Source organism: Larimichthys crocea, chromosome V (genome assembly GCF_000972845.2).
Source record: "Larimichthys crocea isolate SSNF chromosome V, L_crocea_2.0, whole genome shotgun sequence".
In the NCBI taxonomy this organism is placed as follows: domain Eukaryota; kingdom Metazoa; phylum Chordata; class Actinopteri; family Sciaenidae; genus Larimichthys; species Larimichthys crocea.
The window spans coordinates 1652372-1676323 of NC_040015.1; the positions used below are offsets into that span (position 1 = coordinate 1652372).

The 23952-nt window shown below is 39.1% G+C and overlaps 2 protein-coding genes across 2 annotated transcripts in view; one reads left to right on the forward strand and one right to left on the reverse strand.

Annotated features, from left to right (window-relative positions):
* Positions 1–12708, forward strand: part of LOC104928168 (transcription regulator protein BACH2) — a 45342-nt gene extending 32634 nt beyond the window's left edge. Inside the window, exons 4-5 of the mRNA XM_010742397.3 lie at positions 4741–4947; positions 6497–12708. Of these exons, the coding sequence (XP_010740699.1) occupies positions 4741–4947; positions 6497–6937 (648 nt within the window). The 3' untranslated portion in view covers positions 6938–12708. The remainder of the gene's footprint in view (positions 1–4740; positions 4948–6496) is intronic.
* A 1077-nt stretch (positions 12709–13785) lies between these two features.
* On the reverse strand, positions 13786–15255 carry LOC104928167 (gap junction alpha-10 protein-like). Its single transcript, XM_010742396.1, has one exon. It carries the CDS (start codon positions 15253–15255, stop codon positions 13786–13788), a length of 1470 nt encoding a protein of 489 aa, XP_010740698.1.
* Positions 15256–23952: the final 8697 nt, after the last annotated feature.

A 23952-nucleotide genomic window follows, 5' to 3' on the forward strand; every position in this document is an offset into this window, starting at 1 on the left:
CATCTGATACAAAGTATCAACCACCTCAAAGCAATAAGTGTTCTATGAATGTGTAAGACATTCTAGGTGTGATCTACAGCTGGGACTATTCTTAGACAGTTTTCCTCTCGTGAGAAATGACGCACTTCTAACACACTAACACTCTAACACACACTCCGGTAACACTTTTAGATTAGGGAACACATATTCGCCATTAACTACAAGGCCCCAATAACCCACTGGTTATTCACATCATTATTCAGAAACAACAATGCATTCATTTACAGTCAATAAGCAATAATTAGGAGTTAATGGGAAAAATCTTAATTCATGGCGTAATAGAGATAGAATAAGGTGTTAATATGTGCTTAATAATTACTAATAGAGGGCTAGTATGCCCCTGGTTAACAGTGAATATGTGTTCCCTAATATAAAGTGTTACTCACACTCCTTAATGGCTTAAAAGAGCTGTATGGTTGCCATGGCGATCCCTAAGCACATGCATTATCTGATGAGATGTGAGATGTCTCTCTCTTGCTCTTGCTCTCTCTCTCTCTCTCTCTCTCGCACATACACACACACACACACACACACACACACACACACACACACACACACACACACACACACACACACACACATCCACACACACACACACACACACACACACACACACACACACACACAGAATAGCTTTATTAGATTTGAATTGTTGTGGCGTGTGGATGTGTCAGTCATATTATACATTATATTACATATGATGCATTATACAGTATACAGTATATACTCTATAGAGCTAGCAATTGTGAATGTGTGCCTGTAAGGGATGCAGCAATCAACTGAATTCTCTATAAACATTTTACAAAGTCACAGTTTTGTAACTGTAAAGGCTCAGCTACACTGAGTGTAAAATGGAAATCAACAAAGCAGCAGTGAGTTAAGAATTTATTTTTTAATGCAACGTAAACCAACAAACCAGCAAAAGGAGCGTGGCTCCATTCATAAATTTCATGTTCTGTCATCATTTTAAGAGCATAACGACTGCATAAGAGATGTTCTGCATGAAAATAGGAGCTGTTTCTGCTGTCTTACTAATTTTCCATCTGATGAGTGATTATATCCTAAATGCTTGTTATATAATGTCTTTCTTAACAAGTGAGTTTGATTACTACAACGCAAAGACAGTCACAGAGCTGCACATTGTGTACAGTTCAAATGGCTGTCGTATTTTATGTCAACATTAAAAATCAAATAAAAACTATAAAAACAGTTTAAATTGAGGTTAAACCTCACAATGCTCAAACAAATGGCACGTTTTCAGTGTTATAAGAGGCAGTTCAATTCAATTTGGGAACATATAGTCTTCAACAACAAGAATACATCAGACAGCTAAACAAAAAATGAATTTAGCATTTGGTAAAGCACAGCACTGTGTGTCAACACGTCTAACACTTTGCTGCAGACTGAAAGCTCAGTAACACTTTGTGTTCCTGTGGCTTTAATTCTCATAATAAATACTTTGGTTAATGACCAAGTATCTGTAAAACAAATGACACTCCTATCAACATCAGGTGTACTTTGTGTTAATTAGCAGCATTAGTAACATACTAAACTGCTGAACATCAGCAGCATTTTGTTATTGTGAGCTTGTAAGTGTGACCTGGGGCTTGAAATGAACCCAATACAGCAACATCTAATTCAGCCAACACAACCAGTTCAAGCACTGTTACAAGCACTTCATTATGAATTTCATGCATAAAAAAAAAAAAAAAAAAAACATTATCTGCTGATCAAATGAAGTGCCTGAAGGGCAGGTTTCTACATAAGCAAATGCAGGTGAGTAAGCACTTAACGTGCTGCATACGAAGTTAGTTTGCTGTCGTGGTCAAACACAACTATTTGTTATTAGCTGAGGCTTTGCTGGTCAAAGTTCAGCAATGTTGAGTCTGCTTTTCTACCACACGTGAAGTTTTTATTCACTCCTTTGAATGGAAGTGAGTACGATGGAAGGAAGTGAAGTGAAAATTCACCAGTGTTGATTTCTTGCCTGCGTGACAGTAGCGTTAGTGTAGAGCTCAGTGCCTCAAACAAAAGATGGAAGACGAATCTTTCTTACCTAAATACCTACTTCTGACACACCTGACTACAGCATGCCCTACTATGCAAGCTGATGGTAGCATTTAGTTCAAAACTTTACTGTATCTGAGCCTTGTCAATGGCTGCAGACTCTTCTTTTGTTACACACACTCTCCATAAATTTTAACGCCTTCCATCCCAGCATTTGAACAGATGCTTTTGCTTGGATTATGTAGTTGACATGCGGGAAAGAGCCACAGGTCGGATTCGAACCCTGGGCTTCCACAGCAAGGACTGAGCCTTCACACATGGGGCGGTTGCTCTACTAACTGAGCTAAACAGCACCCCAGGATTGTGTGGTTCGTGAAATTTTGGAGATTTGATTTCAATAAAAGAGCCCTTAGTTTGTTAGTTTGGGACATTTTGATAAAATTAATGCATCCTCCCTTCACTGAACTCTAAACGTTCTAACCTTCATGAAGGTGGGATTCATTGCAGAACTGTTACATAAGACTGCACTGACTTTAGCTAGATCAAAATGATATATATGAGTGTATTTACAAAGGAATCTGACTTTTATGACGTTATCAATCTGAGCTCAGTCAATACTGATCAATATCAATAATGATACATTAAAACAAGTAGCGTAGAAATGAATTTTAATCATATTGTAAACAGGTTTGTTTTAATTTGTAATTTGTGTGTGTGTGTGTGTGTGTGTGTGTGTGTGTATGTGTGTGTTCTGTCCCACTTCTTTGCCCTGACCCAGTTGTCTCATAGCATGGACACAGACACAGACACAGACACAGACACAGACACACACACACACACACACACACACACACACACACACCCTAGGACGCCCTGTAGGCAGGTGGAAGGTGTCCTGTCCGCTTTCCCTCCACCATCTGCTATACTGACCCCAGATCTGCTCTCTCTAATTAGGCCAACCCCACAAAGCCCCCCCCCCTCTTAAAACTTGAAGCATTCTGCCGCCTCCTCCTTATTACACTATGATTTATTAGTATTGACATGATTAGTATATTAGGATTGGAATGCTTGAGTTTTTTCTAGATGCAGTTTCTGTTGAATAATGGTGGATTCAATAACTGGCACGTTTCCAGCATGACAGAGTGACACGAAGTGAAGTCTGAGTGTGGCTGCCGTATTCGGCCGCACTGGGATTCTGTAGAAAAAAAATATTTAAATTTTTCATGTTTTGATCTGAAAATCTAAATAAAAAAACACGGCCTGTCTGTCGTGGTAACTAATGGCAACACAGTTTGAACCTGAGCTATCTTTGTAAAAATCCAGTTATCTGGATTACTTATTCTGCTTCTTTAGACAGGTGTCTTGATCATAACAGTCTGCAGGTTTATGACGGCATGCCTGCAAGTGTGTTTTGCCAAACCATGATATGATGTTTACATGTACAACAGGCGACTAGGATACAAAAACCAGATCATAGCCAGGATTCTAATAGCTTTATCTTTAATACAATTATTGGTTTGAGTTTCTGACAATGCAAATGTTAATGGAACACTTGGAACTCGTTTTTTTTTTTTCATAAACACCAGCAAGTAATGGAAAGAAGAGTGTCTCAAAGGATTCACATCGTGTTAAAAATGGAAACCAGAACAGAGAGAGAGGGAGAGAGAGAGAGAGAGAGAGAGAGAGAGAGAGAGATTGGTGAGGGGATTTATGACCATCCAAGGCTCACTTTCTCATTCCAACCTTATTATGTGACTGCTGAGAGTCATGGAGCTATATATAGATGTCTATAGAGTAAAGGACAGGCAGCACCTAAACACACACACACACATTCGCCTCTCTACTCCCTTCCCTCTGTTGTCAGTGCATGATGTCATCGGCATATACTGGCAGCGCTGAACACTGCTGGTATGAAGAAAACAACATGAGCTGCTGCAGCCGCCTTTTCTTGTGTACACTGTTGCAACGTTAACACGGAGCATTAAGCAGAACACTTTAATGGAACATAAGAGCACAGACAAAGAATTGTTTTGAACATGGCCACAGCTGGAGCTCAGGATTCAAACATTGATTGCATGAAAGAATACCTGCACATACTTACACACAGTAGAGATGGATGAATGTGCTGAGAGAGAGTGAAAGAAAGGTTCAAACCAATACAGTGAATGACAAAAAAACACAACACATTAGCCATTAAACAGACAATAAAAGAAATCAAACACATTCAAATCAGGAAATTAATTGAATTTAATTATATAATTATAAGTAAGAAGGTCTTAAGACACATGTTCATAACATTTTGCACAATTAATGCCATAATTAGCTCCTAACTATGAAACAAAGAACTCATCCTGTTCTTTGTGCCAGAGCTGCTGGGATCAATGAGCAGCTCAACACTGACACCTAGTGGATTTACCAACACATCGCTCCAGCCTTACTTACTTACGGTTGAGCGCTGCTCATGTCACCAAACGCCACTCACTAGATATTCGATTGATTAGATATATGTATTCTTTATCTTCTTTATTAGCTTAGCTGCTGACTGTTTTATTTAATTTCCACATAATTAATTAATTAGGATCAACATACATTATAAGAGTTTAAATCAGATGACAAAACAAACACACATGAAGTGATTAGATTAATAAATAATATCATGACATGGAATCAAATTAAATCATGTGCTTCTTTCAGGTGAAGCTGCCCTTCCCTGTGGACCAGATCACCAACCTGCCACGCAATGATTTCCAGATCCTCATCAAGATGCACAAGCTGACCTCAGAGCAGCTGGAGTTTATCCACGACATCCGCCGCCGAAGCAAAAACCGCATCGCCGCCCAGCGCTGTCGCAAGAGGAAGCTTGATTGCATCCAGAACCTGGAGGGCGAGATCCGCAAACTGGTACACACCTCATGGATGAATATACTCACGCACACTTACAAACATCATTCTGCAAGCAATTCTGAAACATACGTGAGCAATAACAGAGCACTTCTAAGTTAGTAACACACCATCTGGCTGACATATTAAAGAGCTGCACCTCCTCAAACTATTGAGCAACAACTAATTGTTCATCACCACTGCGTTCAAGTGAAACGTCACAACTCAGGTTTTATTGTTACATTACACATTACATCTTTTTCAGCTACTGACCGCTAGGAAGTTCAACTTCTGGAGAATCAGTTCACTTTATAAGATCTTGGGTTTTATTTCTGTATTTTTGTATCATTTCTTTGACTGACTGGACTAGCTGTAGTCTGGTCCACACAATTTTCCTGTGCAATGAGGAATGATTATAGACATTTCAGGTGCAGTTGATTTTACCTCTAAATAATAAAGCCGTTTTAATGATGCTGCTAAACTGTCATCGCCGGCTTGTGTTTCTTACTGGACTTTGTTGACATCATCAAATGAAGTCAGGTTTATTTATGTAGCAGCAAATCATATCACTTTCATTTTCCATGCATTCCAGGTCTGTGTTATTTACAGAGACCCAACAGTTCCCACCATGAAAAATCACTTGGAGACAGTGGCAAGGAAAAACTTCTATGAGATGCTTGAGATGATCATTAGTGAATGGCCATCTGCTGTGGCCGGTTAAATTTAAAGAGGGAGAGAGACAAAAATGCACAGCAGCAATAATAATAATGACAAAACAGCTAAATTATAATTGAAATGACTAATTGTAGTAATAATAATGTTATAATAACAAAATGTGGAGTGGAGGCATTATGGTTCCAGATTATTGTAAAATGTTATCGTACCCAATGGAAATGAAGAAAATATCTGGATTTTAATAAACTGGAATCATTCTTCAAAGTGAGGTGTACCTAACAAGTCCTCCGAGCAAAACAACTAAATGAATTTTCTTATTGCTTTTAAAAACAACCAACTTTAGGTTTGGGTTCTGCTGGTCGACAAACTACAAATAATTTTGGTGGTTCAGGATCATTTGTTGTCAGAGTTAAAAGAAAAACTGCTAAATTAAGATTAAGGATGGTGATCGTGGTTAAACTGCTAGTCTATGGGCTGAAATATGTGCCACCAGAAACTGAATTTGAATCACATGATTTGAATTTGTATTTTTCAATGTAAATCATTGCAATGAAAAACTGAATCTGAATTGTTATTTAAAATTTAATTTATTAGTTTGGAACTGAACATTCAGTTCTGACATTTCAAATTACAATTCAGATTCAGTTTTTCAATGCAATGATTCAAATTGAACGATACAAATTCAAATTATGTGATTCAAATTCAGTTTTTTAATGCAATTATTCAAGTTAAGCAATTCAAATTCAAATATAAATGATTCAAATTCAGTTTCTGGTGGCACATATTTCAGCCCATACTAGTCATCTAGCAGAAATGTTACATTATTGTTGATCTAACAGTGGATAAAATAGATCATATGATACCGATACCTGTCTTGTCTGTCTTATGAACTCAGGTGTGCGAGAAGGAGAAGCTGCTGAGCGAGCGCAACCAGCTGAAGGTTTGTATGTCCGAGCTGTGGCAGAACCTCTCCTTTCTCTCCCAGCAAGTGTGCAGAGAGGTTCAGGGCACCCAGCCGCCTCCCGTCTCCGCCAGCATTGACCTCACATCCAACCCGCCATCGCCTTCTTCTGACGAGGGCTCGTCCCAGCCCAGATCACCTGTGTTGCAGCACAGCGACGGTGCATGTCTGTCCGAGGTGGGTCCCAGCCAGGGGGAACTGGAGGATAGGCGGCCTGGGGTGGAGGTGTCAGGTCTGGGCCAGGAGAACCCTGAGTGTCCACTGGTGCTTGGGTCCACTGAGGAAGTATGTAGCCCCACTGTAACAGTGGATTTCTGTCAGGAAATGACTGAGAAATGCACAACGGAGGAACAGAAGAGACAGGCCTGTACTTAGAGTCTGAGGACACACTCACACTTGTCTATACGTTGATATTTGAAGTATTTTTTTTTTCTTTTTGTAATGATAACACAAGCGTTGTCTTATCAGCAATACTGTTCAACAGGTATTTTTGGACTGGTGATAAAAACAAAAGCACTGGCAGCTCTCTCTCTCTCTCTCTCTCTCTCTCTCTCTCTCTCTCTCTCATCCTGACTTCTTCTTCCTGTCAGCTTCCCTCCCTCTCACGTGCATCATGGGAGGATAAACTCAGGAATTCCTCAGAATGTTCCGTAATGTCCCTGTTAACATACACTTTGCTTTACAGTCCTGTCACATCTTGATAATTATTAATTATGCGTGTACATTTGGTTTACATTTATACATAAATTCATGACTTCGTTCAGATTTTTCAGCATCTTCTGTTTCACAGGATGATAGCCCTGTAGTCACCCCGTGAATAGTTTAGATAGCTGCTTTTGTTGGGTTCTGTGTTGGTGATTCATGAATCCTCATTTATTGTATTAGTGTTAATATTCATAGCAGTAACATGATCTTTGCAGCCATTTTGCCTCCTGATGCTGAAGTACTGGAGGTCTTTTTACCTAAATGGAGATACTCTTGATATTTCTGACAACAAATTACAACTAGAAGACTAATAGCAGCAAACAAAGGAGATACGAAATGTTCAGTGAGCTTTAATGGTGTTGGTTGCTCGGGTTCAGGTTAGCCGTTACCCCCTGCTTCCACTCTTCTATGCTAAGCTAGGCTAACCATGTGTATCTTCTCACCTCACTCTAAGACGGACACAAAAGATTTCATGAGCTTTAGTCCCATGACTCAACATCCAGAGTGATCCAGGAATTGTTAAGTGACACAGGACTTTAAAGTAAATTGTTACCAAAGGTATATTTTTAAAACACATTGGATGAAATGATCAAATGAGCTCTCATTATGCAAAGTTGTTTTTGTTGATCTTCACTTTTACTTTTCATTGTACTCAGATGGACATTCCTTCACATTACTCTTCTCCCATTTGTTTCACATCTGTGCTAAGAGACAGAACTACATTTGAAGCACTGCCCAGCTCCTCGTGGCACTTAAAACAAGTCCTGCACCAAACACCTGGTGTTCAAATAGATTACCAGACCATAATTTATATTTCTGCTGACCATTTTCCAAGGAATGACGCATAGTTCTTAGTTGATTTCATTAATACCTGCTCAGTGGGAGAATCAACATGCAGGAAAGTTGCTTAAGCTTTATTCGTTACATAATTTCTGCTTTTGTTGTTGACGCACTTAGTCAAACTGGTTTTCTAATTATTTCTTACAAGGCACTGGAAGGTGGTTGTCAGTGTTAACTTTCTTTACCAGAGAAAAGTCTGTGTAGCTGAATGACAATCAAGCAAGTTATTCAACAAATATAATAATTTAATTCGATGATAATTTTCCAATCAATTGATTTACATTATTCTATATTAGCTGATCTCTATTGAGATCTTGGCAGGTATTTAACTTAACAATGTTATGATCTTCAACAGGAAACTAGATTTTTACTTCATGTTATTTTATATTCAGTATAAAATTTAAAAAACTTAAATTAAATTAAATTACTGCAGCTGTTATATAAAGTGTTACCTGACATTGTAATTGATAACTGACTTGGAGAGTCGATCAGGACCAAAAAACTAATGAACAAACAAAAATCTGAAATAACAACAGACATGCTGTTCATGGGATGAATTTATTAATCCATCTGCCTGCAAGGTCATAAAAAAATACTGCATCATGCTTTGGAAAATGGATGGCTGTAATGTAAAGTAAACGTACTGGTGAGGTCATTGATGCTGATCACAAGTCCTCTTTATGACCCGTTTATTTATTGTCTTCTAAGTAGTGAACTAAATGTTTGTACTTATGGTAATCATGTATTTAGCTGCACTGTTCTTGTATTGTACATAAGACAGATATCCCTACTAAATGTATTTGGTACAGTATGTTGGTGTAAGACACCCACAATTTCAAATACACATGTGAATTTGAAATACTAAACAAAATGATCAGTTTCTACTTACAGATCAGTATCCTGAATAGTGTGTGCTACGTAACTCAGAGCTCCAAACAAACTGGCATGTTATTGATTTAGGGAGATGCCAAATTCATCTGCTGTTGAAAAGTCAATGGTGAGGCACGTGGCAGGCCCGAGTGCTGCTGCTGCCTGTGGATGTCCATGCTGACCATGTTTGGGCTTCTTTTGTGTTGAAGTCATGTTTAGTGCAGGAAGCCCAAACTAGAAACTCAAAGTCGCAATTTTTCATTCCACTTGATTTATCAGAAATGTGTTATTAGCTCTTCAAATAAAGGGCTTCTGTTTCCCACAAGGAGTGGAATATTTGAATAAAAACCATGTGGCTCTGTATTATAATGGCAGCCTGACCGTGTTAGTAAGCTTCAGCATCCCAGAGAGGTCTCGAATGAAAACATAAAATGTTGTTGAAAAAAAAACAACAAAAAAAAACAAGTGACCGTACCCATGACATCACCACAGGACCTGTTAGCCAATGATAATCTCATTAGAATGTACTGAATGCTCAGAGTACACTGAAGAACACGACTCAGCTGGTTTTCATAGACTTTCATTCCTTAATGTGAACTTGTTAATTTATTTATTTGGACTCTTGTTGTTGGGGGTTGGGTTGGGTTGGGTCGGGTCGGGTGTAGAGGAAAATTGCATAGATGTAAAATGTAGGTCACCCTTTCTTAGAATAGATTTTTTTTTTTTTTTATTGTTGATGATTTCATGAAAACTAAGTCTTCATTTCCAAATGACACATGTACTTACTCAAGCTGTAATATTTGAACTTAAAGGGGCGTGAGTATGTTTACAATTTTATGTATTATCTGTTCTGTTTGTTTTGTAAAGATAGAACTAAGACCTGGAAATTAAGTTAAATAGAAAAGCTGGTGAAGTTCTTTTTTTATTCACGAGTTCAAAGTGTTGATGAATTTGTGAGAAAAAAAAATGCATCTGACAAGTGCAGCTACAACTTCCTGCCTTAGAGGTTACAGAGGCCAAACTATGAGTGAGGGAAAAACCATTGAGACCACTGAGAGGAAACCACACGGCAGCTTTAAGAAACCACATGACCCCCACTGTTTGTTAAAAATGACACCTCGAGGGGGAAACACAAACAGCATAAAATCATTTTTGTTTGATTATACATAAAGCTCGCCTTTGTGACAAAAACTGAAATCCAGCACCCTGAAAGTATGGAGACCCAACGTGTGCAATATTAATTAAAGGAAATAATCAGATCAATAAATACAGACAAAACATAACCAAGAAACTGAGAAGGAATTACAGAGTTGTGTTAATAACCAAAATAAAATGACCTGTAATATGTTTCATAGTGAAAAGAAACAACATTCCACAATAATCATCAAGTTTTAAAACAGTGATTATTTAACAATGTATTTATTTAATATTAACAGATGTGGGTCTCTTAGCAGAAAAGCTAAATGCTCTCTAAGTGTCACCAAGATTTAAAATAGGACCAACAGTTTGAAATATGAAAATGTACTTGATGTCAATAGTCAGTTACATTCCTGTAAAAATGAGGCTTCAGATCATTTTGTTGCATTAAATAATGTAATAATTAATAACTTTTTTTTACAGAACGTAACAGATGAATAAATGTCATGAAATGATTCTGTGCCTCATTTTGACTCAAGTCCTCTCCTGCTACAAACAACACCTGTTGGTTCAACTGAAGCTACAGAGATTTTAAAAATCTATAAAAATTACATTTTTGAAGTCCAAATCTGAGAGTATAATATGGACACTGCACAATCCTCCTCATGTATGGAATATGATTAGAGCACAAAAAGTAGAATTTTGAAAAATAGTCACAAATCTGAAGTCTGACATGAACATGTCATTAAATTATGACTCAAATGGTTCTAATCGGCTTCCATATACATATACCAGTCATCAGTGTCTAATAGTTTTAGTTGACTAGTTAGCACTGGTTAGTCAGACATGTAAAACAAGCTCAATTTTAAATTCAACATGCTGATAATGGAATCTAAAGGGACATGCCAATGTTTACTTTTTCTTTTGTATTAATATTACTGCCATCTATCACACATGGTTTCACTTCACTTATTTGTTTATGGAGTAAACATTAACTTATGAAGATTTGACAATTGCCTGAGTTGATACATCATGTGCTTTTAATTTTGTCAGGGTTACATCATTGTGATTGTAAAAAGAGTAAAAGCTGCTGTGGTGTTCACTGTGACAGATTAGCAAGCAAGTTTCAAGTCTCTGCAAGTTGAACAGTGAGAGTTTTCTGGACGACTTTTAAAAACTAAACCAGAACTTGGAAAATGTTCAGCTGTAGTAATGTAAATGCAAAAAAAAGAAAAAAAAAAAACATTGGTATGGTCCTTTTAATTTAGCATGTTTTCAGAACAATAGCTGATCCTCTGACAATGTTGATGGTGTGTTCATTATGCTGCAGACTCTTGGTGCTATGGTACATGATTTAGAACTGCTGGCATGCACAGTGTGCTGTCATATGAACACAACGTCAGATATCAACAAAAGTGGTAGCTGTTAGGACAAATAGTCGATTAAACATCTGTACATTATTCTTTACAGGATGTTTTAAAGTTTCTGACATCTTACAATGCAGCACTACTCTAGGCACAACAGTAATTTAAACGTTGAGAAGTGGTTATCAGGGAACAGTTTTCCCTCATGGATGTTAGTATTTTGGAATCAAATGCCTTCAATCTGCAATCACAGTACATGTTGGCGCACTAAAGAAGTACTTATTGAATCCCATCTGTTTACAGAATGTGGTGATCGGGGCCACTTGGATCTCAGATTCAAATTTTTTTAAGTTCAGTTGAACGGACTCTAAGCACTTATCTACCTGGACGATTCAGCATACCTCTTCTTATGGGTAAGGACTGTATGATAGACATGTAGGCAGTTTCTGTGGCATTGTTTCTAACTTTTTACAGTGGTTACTTCATTGTATTTGTATATTTTGGTGAGCCATTTTTTACGTGTCCTTTTATTTTAAATACCTGCAAACATGACTGTTAAATGCAGATTCAGTAATTTTGATTTCTTTCTTTCTTTCTTTCTTTCTTTCTTTCTTTCTTTCTTTCTAATCTCTGAATGCTCAAATGACCTGTGTTTTGTTGAGATTTTTTTGTAAATATTGTGCAACATGTCATGTTTTGTTTATTTGATATGAAAAAAGTTTTAAAGAAGAGAAAAATAGGCCATTTTTGTTGAGAAATAAACAAAAAGCATGAGAATTCTCCAGTGTGGTGTGGACTTAAGACTATGGATTTGAATATCTGCTGACAAAATGATTGCTGTTTTGTTAAAAAGCATTTAATCTGAATATAGTATAAAGCATCATCATTTCTCATGAAATAACTGCATATAACTGACTATACACAGACACATATTCTAATCAACGTATTTGAAGCTTTAAAGTCGCAGGAGCAAACCTCTGAGGAGTTTGCTCCATAATCCATCATCTCATTCTTAAAAATCAGCCAACACATAAAAAGATGTTTTTAAAAAGGTACAATCCTTTCCTTCTAGTACCCACATGTAGGCATTATAAGGTGCTTCATATCCAAAACATACTGGGCTTCCTTGGCACTGAATCCTCATCATGGCTAACTGACTGGACTTGGTCCCACGTGACTTGAGGATCAATGTTGATGGCTGGATCATTGATACAGTTTGTGCCCCTGTTTGTGACCCAGCTGGGCTGTGGAACACAGGTCCTCAGGCCATGATGTTGGCCCTGTCGCTTCACTTCTTCATGATAGAGGAGATATCCAGAAACATGCTCTGAAAAAGACAAGAATCAATCATCTTTGACAGAAGTATTGAGTGTGTGTTCACTGCCTGCTTGTCTACATTGTTCTGCAAAAAACATTTTGATGCTTGTTTTATGCTGTCCTTGTTGCTTTATTTTATATTTATTGTTGCTATAGTAGCACTATAATGAAAATAGATGAAAAAATAGATTACTTTATTAAGATGACATGACATTAGAATGTTTTGTCAACATTTTATGTGAATGGAATATTAAAGACAACACCCCAAGTATATTCACAAATATCTATGGTTGAACAACGTCTGGTTGTCTGAAATGTGTGTTTTTGTTAATTACAATCAATTTAGGGTATAAATAACTAATTAGTCCCCACAAATGGTTCATTTGCACTCCATATGTCCTGTTTCATCTCGGTTCTTAACTAATGTTCGCTCATGTACTACAGGCACTTTGAACAACCAGGCAAGCAGAGGCAAAGCATGGCAAAGACACTAACTGTGTTACTCGATTAAGGAAGCTACCACCAACTATTTGACTGACTGCATCATATTTTATGTAGATATACATATACATACATACATAAGATGTGTAATGTTTTCTTATTTTCCCTTTGATGTCCTCAGGCTGCCCCACCTCAACTCTCAGTGATTTATAGAGTTTCCAGTAAAGTAAACTTAAGTTAAGAGTAAAGTAAACTGCTTCCAACTATAGCTGCTGTTAGCTAATGTTAGCTTAGTTTGTTAGCCAGGCTGCTTGGACTGTGAGCTCAGAGCACCGGGAAGCATGTGGACCACCAGAATAGGAGCTTGACAAGCAGGCAATGCAACCAGGCTCAGCAGCCTCTATGGACATAATGACAGAGGCAAAAAGACTGAAGAGGACGTATATATAATAACATGACATAACAACAATGTAAGCTGCTCACAGATAATCAGTTGCACTGAGTAAGGTTGTATGACTTTGCCATCTATTTTCCCAACTATGTGAAATGTCATTTGGACACATGAGGCAATCTCAGCTCTTTACTTGCCATTGACATCCTCCGTCCTCCGGGAGGCGGCATCATAGGCATGTCTCCCTGCAGGGAGCCCAGTTCGTCTGACTCCTCTGAGGTATGTAAGGAAGGGCTCGTGGAGCCACTGATGGAGGACAAGCTCTCAGATGGTGGCCTGATCATGAAGCTGGTCTTCCTGGGGTTGGGGATCAACACCTGGCTCCCCATTGACTCCTTTTGCCTATCCTCATTCAGATCTCTAAAAGTGCTGGGCCTTAAGGCGCTAGTAGACAGCAGAGCTTCAAAATGGCTGGGATGAGGGTGTTCTCCTTCATGAGGATCCTCGTTATGACTTGTTATACTTCCCTCCACATTAGACACAGCAGAAGCCCAGGCTGGATGCGGGTCCACCATAGCTGTGCAGACCTCTGGACCTTCGTGTGTTAGGGGGGCTTCAATTGCACAGTTCTGGCCAGACCTGGGTGGCATCATTGGATGGGGGCAGATATAACTGGTTTGACTGTATCCAAGATGAGCCAAGCTGTTGTGTCTTGTTGCGTTCTGGTTGGCTTTGAGCACAGTGTTGTAATAAGGAGGCTTCATGTCTGCCTCTGGGATCACTTTGAAGGTTTGAGTCAAAGGCCCATTGTGCGGCGAAACATTGCTCATTACACAGAGTTGTGCTAAGGATGCCTTCTTCTTGTAACTCAAAGTGTCATCTTCTGTGTACCTTTCTCCATAGAGTGTCTGTTTGATTTTCCTTATGCCCAGGTGGGATATTTCCAGAATGTTGAGGAAAAGTGACACACCAGCAATGGCAATCATGAAGACCATGAAGATGGTCTTCTCTGTGGGCCTGGAGATGTAACAGTCAACACTGTTTGGGCAAGGCAGCCTCTCACACTTATACAGTGGCTCCAGCTGGATCCCATAGAGAATATACTGGCCCAGGATGAAGCAGACCTCCACCACAGAGCGTGTAAGGATATGGATGATGTAGGTTCTCAGCAGAGAGCCTCTGAGAGGAGCCTTCTTCACCCTCCTCTGTTCGTCCAGTCTCCGTAGCTCCCTCTCCATGCGCTTATGTTCGTCCAATGCCAACTCAGCCTCATCCAGCTCCTCCTTTAGCTGGGCCTTCTTGCGATGGCGGTCCTTCTCCAGCGATCGGATGCAGTAGAGAGCGTGGCCCATGTAGACCAGTGAGGGTGCAGAGACAAAGATGACCTGCAGGACCCAGAAGCGAATGAGAGAGATTGGGAAGGCACGGTCATAGCAGACTGCTTTGCAACCTGGCTGATCAGTGTTGCAGACAAACTCAGACTGCTCATCATCCCATACGTCCTCAGCAGCTGCGCCTAGGATCAGCATGCGGAAGATGAAGAGTATGGTAAGCCAAATCTTGCCCACGATGGTGGAATGAATGTGGACCTCTTCTAGGATGCTGCCCAGTAGGTTCCAGTCACCCATGGTCACTTCAATGCCACATGTCCTCAAACTGTGGAGACACAGTATGCATGTCATGCAAGTCAGACAATCAGACAGGCTACAAAGAAGGAGAAAGTGGGTGCAGTGTCACTAATAATGGCTGATTGCACAGACACACAAGTGCACACAACTACTGTATTTTTTGAAGTTAGGTTGTAAACTTTTGTGAATTTTTACAACAGAAAGTTTGGGTTTATCACACGCATTTGTTTATCTTCCAAATAAATTTAGCTAATGTAGGTGTTTATTCAGAACCTCTCGCAACATCAGACTACTTGTGTTTGTTGCCCTATTGCACCTATGTTTTGCAATGTTGTGCCATCCCACAATCTCAGGAATTAGATGAATACGATATTTTTTACAACCAATAGAATCAGTTGCCAAATGGTAACCACCACTTATCGTTTTAAGAACAAAGCTGGTGTTTGTCTGTCTTTCAATACTTTCTGACCTCCGTCTCTCCCTCTGCACTTTTTGATGCAGCCTCAAGCTGACCAGTTCCTACCGAAAATGTACATCCTTTAAAAACAGTTCACAGTGCTTGTTACATTCCTAAAACAGTTGAATGTGTACATGAGATTTGTTGAGTAGAAGAAAAATGTGAGAAAGAGAAATTTGAAGGTTTGTTTTTCATTTTTTTGCAGCAAGCACTGACATCCTACAAATCAAAATGCTCATCCAATCAGTGGTAGCACCAGTGGTTTTTATTACATTACAGAAGTTCAGACCAAAGATTTGCACTTTAAAAAAGAATGTTAAAAGATCAACCACAATGTTTCAACATGTGATCCAAACATTGGCAATACCATCATACCATCGGAGCTCGTTGTGCAGTCATCCTCTTATGAGATATGTCGTTGCCATGACCACACAGAATAAAGCTGAGTTGCACCATAGGAATGACATGCAAATTCCTTTAACAGTGAATTCTCCTATTTCTAAGAATATGCAAATTAAATGGGTTTCTGTTAGGTCAGAAATGTAGCTTTGACCATTGCTTTCTTTTTACAATAACAGTAATAAATAGATGCAGGACATTAATAAATACTATTTAGACCATTTGAGAAAATTCTTTCACAGGACTTCACTGCTGGAGCACGACAGCAAATGAATCATCCATGTCAGCAGCACTTACGTATCACTGGTGCGGGTTGCCTCTTTGCCTCTTGATGCTCCTCATCATGTTTATATACGTGTCCCATGAACTGACTGTGTCTGCTGTATGGCTACCCCATGGAGGTGTTAGGTGGTCCTCTTGTGCTTGTCCCAAACTCCAGTCCACGTCCACCTTTGTTTTGTTTCCGTGTGGCTGCCTGTGTGTTTAGAGTGCTCTGCCGTGTTACATGCAGGGTTCACAGGATGTGAGCATCGATTAGCTCCTGGCGGGACATTGCCCCACTCAACCTCCCCCACCCCCTTCTCCAATGTCAGCAGTACCAAAATCCCATTAATATCACCCCCTCTTTTATTTGGTTCATCACATAGGGTCTACCTCTGATGTAACAGAGCCAATGGTCCTGATAGTTCACCTGGTAGTGGCATGACACCAGGTCTCCAGTCTCCAACTGTCACTATCTAAAGAAAGCAGAAACACTAAAATACTATTTAATGTGGATAATGGGGTTTAATAAATCATGTTTTATTTGCCATCTTAGCTTTTTCATTTTGGGTGTGTGGGGGTGATTAAATCTTAATTTAACGACTGGGCAAATGTGTAATGTGAAGGGTGTCACTTGTAGAGATTAATCAATTACCACTAACTCTGCCCTCCGATTTACTTAGTGTTTTAGCATCTGTTAGTTCTTTTGTTGGAGAGTTGCTGGAGACTAAAAATAGAGCTACAGGGGGATCAATATTGGCCTTAAATTCATCAGGTGGACACAAACATGCCTCGGAATAAATGCTGAATAATCCAAATGTCCACAGAAAATAAGCATCTGTGCAATACATTTACCATAACAGTTCCAAATGTCCATGTTGTGTTTGTTAGCGTGAGATTCTATGGGCATTGTAATTTAGACCAGAATGCACTGAGGTATGTCAAAAACACTGTTAAACAATGGCACAGGCAAGGCTGACTCTGTCCTGGTCAGGGAGGCCCACAGATCCCCCCCTCACTGTACAGAGTAAAGCCTGATTCGAGAGCCCTGGTGCTTGGCTGCATAAAATGACCAGCTGTGCCTGGAGGGCCTTTAATTAGATTTCCATCACGCTCTGACAGTCAATGGAGCATTGATTTGGTTTTCCCTTCAGAAGCTGCGGCTGTGGTCGCTGAGGCCAAATGTCACACCAGGATCATTGGGTTACACAACCAACTGCTGCTTCATCAGGAGCTCCGTCCATCCCATGACCTGACTGACAGCTGAGCAGTGAGGGCTGTCTGTTTGTTGACACCAGACCTTAACTCACCCACATGTTGGTATTTGTTATGGAATTTTCTCTTTTTGGGTTACACGAGGTCACGTGTGAGCCTTGTGCTCCTCGGCAGTATTACTTGTTTGTCTTTGACTAGGTGCCACCATATCTCAACACTGTGGTGTCCAGGGTCAAAGAGACCTGTTGCTGCATTCCTAGACATAATAGATAGCTAACTGTTGACGTTCCATTAGCATGAACAGACAACAGTGTCCCCAGACTAGAGTGTGTTGAAGGTGAACACGAACATGGGTAAATGCATTCCCTTTCACTATTTTGGGCGTAAAGTATTTGTGGCGTCATCTATGAGGGTTTAAAGTGTGACCACCAGCATGAGTTCATGAGAATGCGAGACCGACTCAAGCACTTTAGGTGAACTTTGAGAGTGTCTCTAATTCTCCTTGGCCAAGCGTCAATAAATAATACAGCATAAGACATCAGAGGCTCCTGAACACTTTCTTCCCTCCTGACTTCACCATTGACCTTTGACTTCAGCAATTTCTCCACAACAATTGGCGTCACGAACAGGATTTCAACAGAACAAAGACGTGGTAAGTGCAAAGTTTTATTACTATGCCTTACCATGTCTGCGTTTGACGAAATCATAAAAAACTATGTGCTTATTTAATCTGCCTGGAATATAAAAACATCTAAGACCCACCAGGGGGTCAGGAGCTTCAGTGTCTTGGGGACAATGTCCTGGCTGAAACCTCTGGCTTTGTTTGGAACGTATGTGTCATACAAACATCCCAGTTAGATGTTCAATTCGGCATATTGATTTAAAGTGAGAAATCAAGAAAGCTGACAATGGTGTAAAAAAATGACATTAAAAATAAATGGAGCTGTAACAATAATTGATTACAGAGCAGTGTACAGTGTGTGGATCTGAAGGGGGGCAGGTTGGGTTTATGACCCACTGCATTGCCACTATGTGGCTGTTTGTTTCCAGGGCAGTTTCGGGCTGCACTCGGCACAGAGAAACCCACCTGAGGTTTAAACTTTAGAAAAGACATTTTCGGGGGAGTTTAAATACACCCTTGTTTGAATCAAGATTGGGGATCTACTCTGTGTCCTTTGGGAAACGTTGATTTTAAATGTGTATACACTGGGAGAGAAAAAGAAATACATTTTTCATCCTTTCACCTCAGATCACCACTGCTGTAGTTAGAAAGGTGTGGAGACTGACCTTTGATGCTGCTGTATTGTGGTTTGAAATCTGTTTGTCTGTATGTGTTAATGTCCTACTGCGCAAGCGAAAATGGGTAATGATCTGTCCAAAAAAGTAGACAAATCTGAAAATATGCAAATTGACTCAGCAAAAGCTAAGTCAAAGACAAAATATTTTCCTGAAAAAAAAAACAAAAAAACAACCAATGTGAAATTAGTTGGTCAACCTGTCATTGATAAGCAGTGTGCTGAAACAAACACACACATACACATCTGACCAGGCATCACAGTTTAAGGCGATGTTTTCTGTTGGAATTGTCGGTAGACTGGAAGGATGAGATTTCGTGTCTCCGTTCACTTCTCTTTTGTGTGAATGGATGAATGGCATGTGACCGTATGAGGGAATATTTGAGAAAGAAAAGCTGCTAATGGCTGAGATAAATGTTAACCCTAATGGTGGAAATCCATCCCGTGAGTCCAGATGCATCCAGTAATGTATGCAAGTGTGGTTGACTGGTCTGTAAAAAGATGTAGTGGTGGTGTGAGAGTGAGTGACAAAAGCTGCAAGTTTGAATCCAGTGACTTAAAAAGGTAACTGATCTAAGTGCCAAATGTGTCAATGCAAGTACTAGAAGCTAAGCTGCAAACTAGAGCTTTAGAAATGGCTAAGATAAAGCAGTGACATGTTGATAATTTGGAAAATTGTGCAAAAGCTATGATGTATGGCTGGGCAAAGCACCAAGCCAAGATTCCCGCTCCCCATGATTTGTTGAGTATTTTAACCAAGGTCGGGATAACACTGTTGAAACAACAAAAAACAATGGAAAAGTGCTCTTCGTCTTTCTGCAACTTTTAAATACAAGGCCCTCTTGCAATGCAATGATACTGTAGATGAACAACCAAGCACATCACAAACTAAGGCAGAGGATGAACTTTTCCTACTAACAGCTACAGTAGTGAATTAGAAAGGAAAGTCAAGATTATGCACAGACAGGAGAAGGAAGACAGCAGACAGTCTAATGAGTCAGATTTAGAAGGAGAAGGAGCCAGACCCAGAGAGGAGGAGCCTTACACAGACCTTAGTGACGAGGAAGTGCAGATTGTAAAGCCAAAACAAAACAACATCTTTGCTCTTCCTCTTCAAGGATTATACTGTTAAAGATAGCTCTGTTCAACTTCATTTAAAAAGTAACCTTTTTACTTAAATTGTCATAGGATAAAGGTTATTTCTACTGCAAAGAAAAAATGTTTCAAGTGTTTGAAGTTAAGTATTGTAACAATCATCGCATACTATTTTGGTGTAGTACAATCTTCTTTAAACTTGATTAACACATGTTTCAACTTGATGAATAAGTTTCACACACTTTAAATCAACTCAGAATCAACTTCAACTCTAATCATGGTGCTCATTATGAATCGATAATTGTGCAGTTTGTGCTTAAATAATAATAGAAATAACTATATATGTCAAGCTAAAAAAATCAAACTGACTCTACTTAAAAGCACACTTTGTTTACGCTACTACATAGTTGCAGTTGCATGTTCCATATCACCCACAAAGTTCTGGTCAAGTTAAAAGAATGAACACAACTATCAAAGAACGGTTGACCAAAACAGTACTAACAAAAGGTCTGAAATGGCCTGATGCACTGCCTATTGTGTTGTACTACATCTAAAATGCACTAAGTGCAACAACAGGACTGAGTCCTCATGAGATGTTAATGGGGAGACTAATGTCCACAGGGACAAGGTAATCTCTGACACCAAACAAAACTTCTCTGCTTTGGACGGATGAGTTTATGGCTGAATATGTAAAAAGATTAACTGACGTTTTGAATTTTATCATTACAGGTGTCTGAACGGCTCACGAAACCATCAGAGGAACCAATTCATCCTTTTAATAACGTAAATTTTGTATTAATCAAATATCTAAAAAAAAATGTTTTTGTCTTCCAGGTGGAACCAGGTGTTGGTGGCAATGAGGACTTGTATTTTCTGCGCTTTAACCAAACTAACCAAACTATAAACCCTGTTATGTTTGAGTGTCCAATTGACAGATGTGATGACTGTTATATTGTTCACCCCCTGACTTTCTCTCAAGGTAAATGGTCGTGGACAACGCATGACAAAGCTCTGATTAAGACAGTGCTGAGTGTACCCAGGTAATGAAGGTAACATTCACAGCTGCTGTACCTTTGACTGAACCTCTGGAGCTGTGGTGTTTCACTAAACAGCCATTGAAAAGTTATCCTGATTATAAACTGTGGGCTGTTAATTACCGAGATGTTCCAGGGGAGGTGCAGAGCGGTAAGATCTGTACTATGGTGAAACTGATAAGGGTGACAGTTTTCTATATACTGGTCAATTTTCTTCCATAAATACACTTGATGTAGCCAAACCTAAATCAACAAGAAGTGATAGAGGTACAGGTGACCTCCAAAAAACAAATTCGGCCTTCAGTCTAATGAATGATTATGCTTGCGATCGTAATCTCAGTAACTGTTGGCTATGTCAAAATATGCCTTCGTCCATACACTCACCGATGTCACATCCAGTTCCATTCACTAGAGCGGATTATAAAGTGTTCAACTGGAATGATTTGGCCACGAGATTTGAAGATGAAGCAGATGAGTGCTATACTCCTGCCTACCCTGTAGTCTCCACATGATACTGAAATTGCCTTATACATTGCTAAAACAGTCAATGAACAGTACCTACTGAGCAGTTTCAGTTATACTACAACTTTTCGCATTAATCATACACAAAAGTATGTAAAATTAGGTTTTGAATATAGAGTTCAAATAGTTCTGGCCCAAACAAACTGTTCAAAACCTCTTGGAAACCAGGTGTGTATGTACGCCCAGAGGCTGCCAATCCAGTTGGTAAGAGGTATTATGATTTTGAAGGTTTTGGGGAAAGGATTCGAGGCTTTGACCTTGATGATCTTTCTCTTGGTGAAAATGATGAAGAGGAGACTTATGGTCTGTAAATGGATGGTGTCTATGTTTTCTGTTACCTGTGTGTTCCATTTTAGGTTAACTTTATGTGATGATTCTGGCTTTACTGGTTGTTTAGTATTCTAAGAGATGTTATTTTTAATCATTTAGAAATTGCCATTTTATGAATCAGTTTTAAAATCTATTCAATGATGGTTTTCACAGTAATGTAATACATGTTCAAAAGTTCAAAGTTACAATTTTGTTATGATGAAATGCAACTGATGGATATCGACTGTTCGTGGAAAAGTTCTACGAAGATGGATTCCACGCCGCCATGCATTGTATGTGCTAGTAACCTCTCCATGGTGGTGACCCTCTACTGTACATAATGTACATGGGTCGAAGATTTTGCAATATCTTGATTTCAATGATGATTGTTGTGATTGATTGAGAGAAGAAATTTGCTCTAAAAATGTTAAATCAATTGTTTTATGGAACCCCTTCTAATTGCTAGGGTTTTATCTACTAGGTGAAATAATAAATCTGATCTTTCTCCTCTCCCAGTGGCATATTTGCACATGATCTGTGACCTCCCTGATGACCCTCTTTAACACCTTTGTGTTGTAGGGGATCCTCGCTAGCTTAAAGGCCCTTGTTAACCTGAAAGTGGAACTCACACATCATGGGAATGGGATGATGGGGTACATAAGAGGGGTTCTTAAGGTTTTTCACTGATTGTATGAATTAATCTAAACCGACTGCTTTGTTTAAAAGATGATTTTTATGGATGGCCTTTTGAATAATTCTGTGTGAATACGAATGTTTTATAATGTTTGTGTCAATCCCATTCTGACTGTACTCCCTGGTGGTCTCTAAATTTGGTAATTATTATTATTCGGTAGTTAGTATTGATCTTATGATCAATAAGAGGGGATTGTTATGGAATTTTCTCTTTTTGGGTTACACGAGGTCACGTGTGAGCCTTGTGGTCCTCGGCAGTATTAATTGTTTGTCTTTGACTAGGTGCCACCATATCTCAACACTGTGGTGTCCAGGGTCAAAGAGACCTGTTGCTGCATTCCTAGTCATAATAGATAGCTAACTGTTGACGCACCATTAGCATGAACAGACAACAGTGTCTCCAGACTAGAGTGTGTTGAAGGTGAACATGAACATGGGTAAATGCATTCCCTTTGACTATTTTGGGCGTAAAGTATTTGTGGCATCATCTATGAGGGTTTAAAGTGTGACCACCAGCATGAGTTCATGAGAATGCGAGACCGACTCAAGCACTTCAGGTGAACTTTGAGAGTGTCTCTAGTTCTCCTTGGCCAAGCGTCAATAAATAATACAGCATAAGACATCAGAGGCTCCTGAACACTTTCTTCCCTCCTGACTTCACCATTGACCTTTGACTTCAGCAATTTCTCCACAACAGTATTGATATCCTTGTAAGGGCTTTTGATTCATTTAAGAACTCAACTTACTAAGAACTAATGCTGGAATATAACAATTCAAAACATTCACTCGAGTACTGTGCCTCTACTTATACTACAGTATTTCAATTTTATGTCATTTCACTGCTGAAGAAGCATTGGCAGTTATTCGGAAACAAGCAAGGTGGTCTGATGGTGATTTGAGACTTCTGAACTTGACAACTTTCTTTTAAATTTGTTATTAATTTATTAATTAATTTGTTATTTTGGTTTCAGTTAGAAACTAAAGTTCAGCTTAAAAAAGCAATAAGTCTATCTTCTAACCTCTACTGGTTATTATTTACAGTTCACATAAACATAACTGAATCATTGAGTAGTCCCATCTTTTTCTTAATGTGCTGTTGCTTTTCTTATAGACTGCATACAGAGAAAGCACAACAATCTTTTAGATCACAGGAAGCCATTGTGAATAAATTATTTTTTTGCACTTCTAAATAAGTGTGGAAGGGATGGTAACAGTATACATATATATGTACGTGTATTTGTAATTATGGATATGTGTATCTTGTTTCTGTAATGTGCTGTTTCATTTGAGTTTATCTATACGTCTTTATTTTTGTATTATATTCCTTTCAAATTTGTATGTTCAATAAAGTAAGGAAGTACACCGGCAAAGAGGTGGGAGGCTCTTTGGGCCTTTCTTCCTGTGGAAGCAGGTAGTG

Excerpts from the sequence above, each read along its gene's own strand:
- LOC104928167 (XM_010742396.1), bottom strand. The coding sequence starts at position 15,255 with ATGGGTGACTGGAACCTACTGGGCAGCATCCTAGAAGAGGTCCACATT.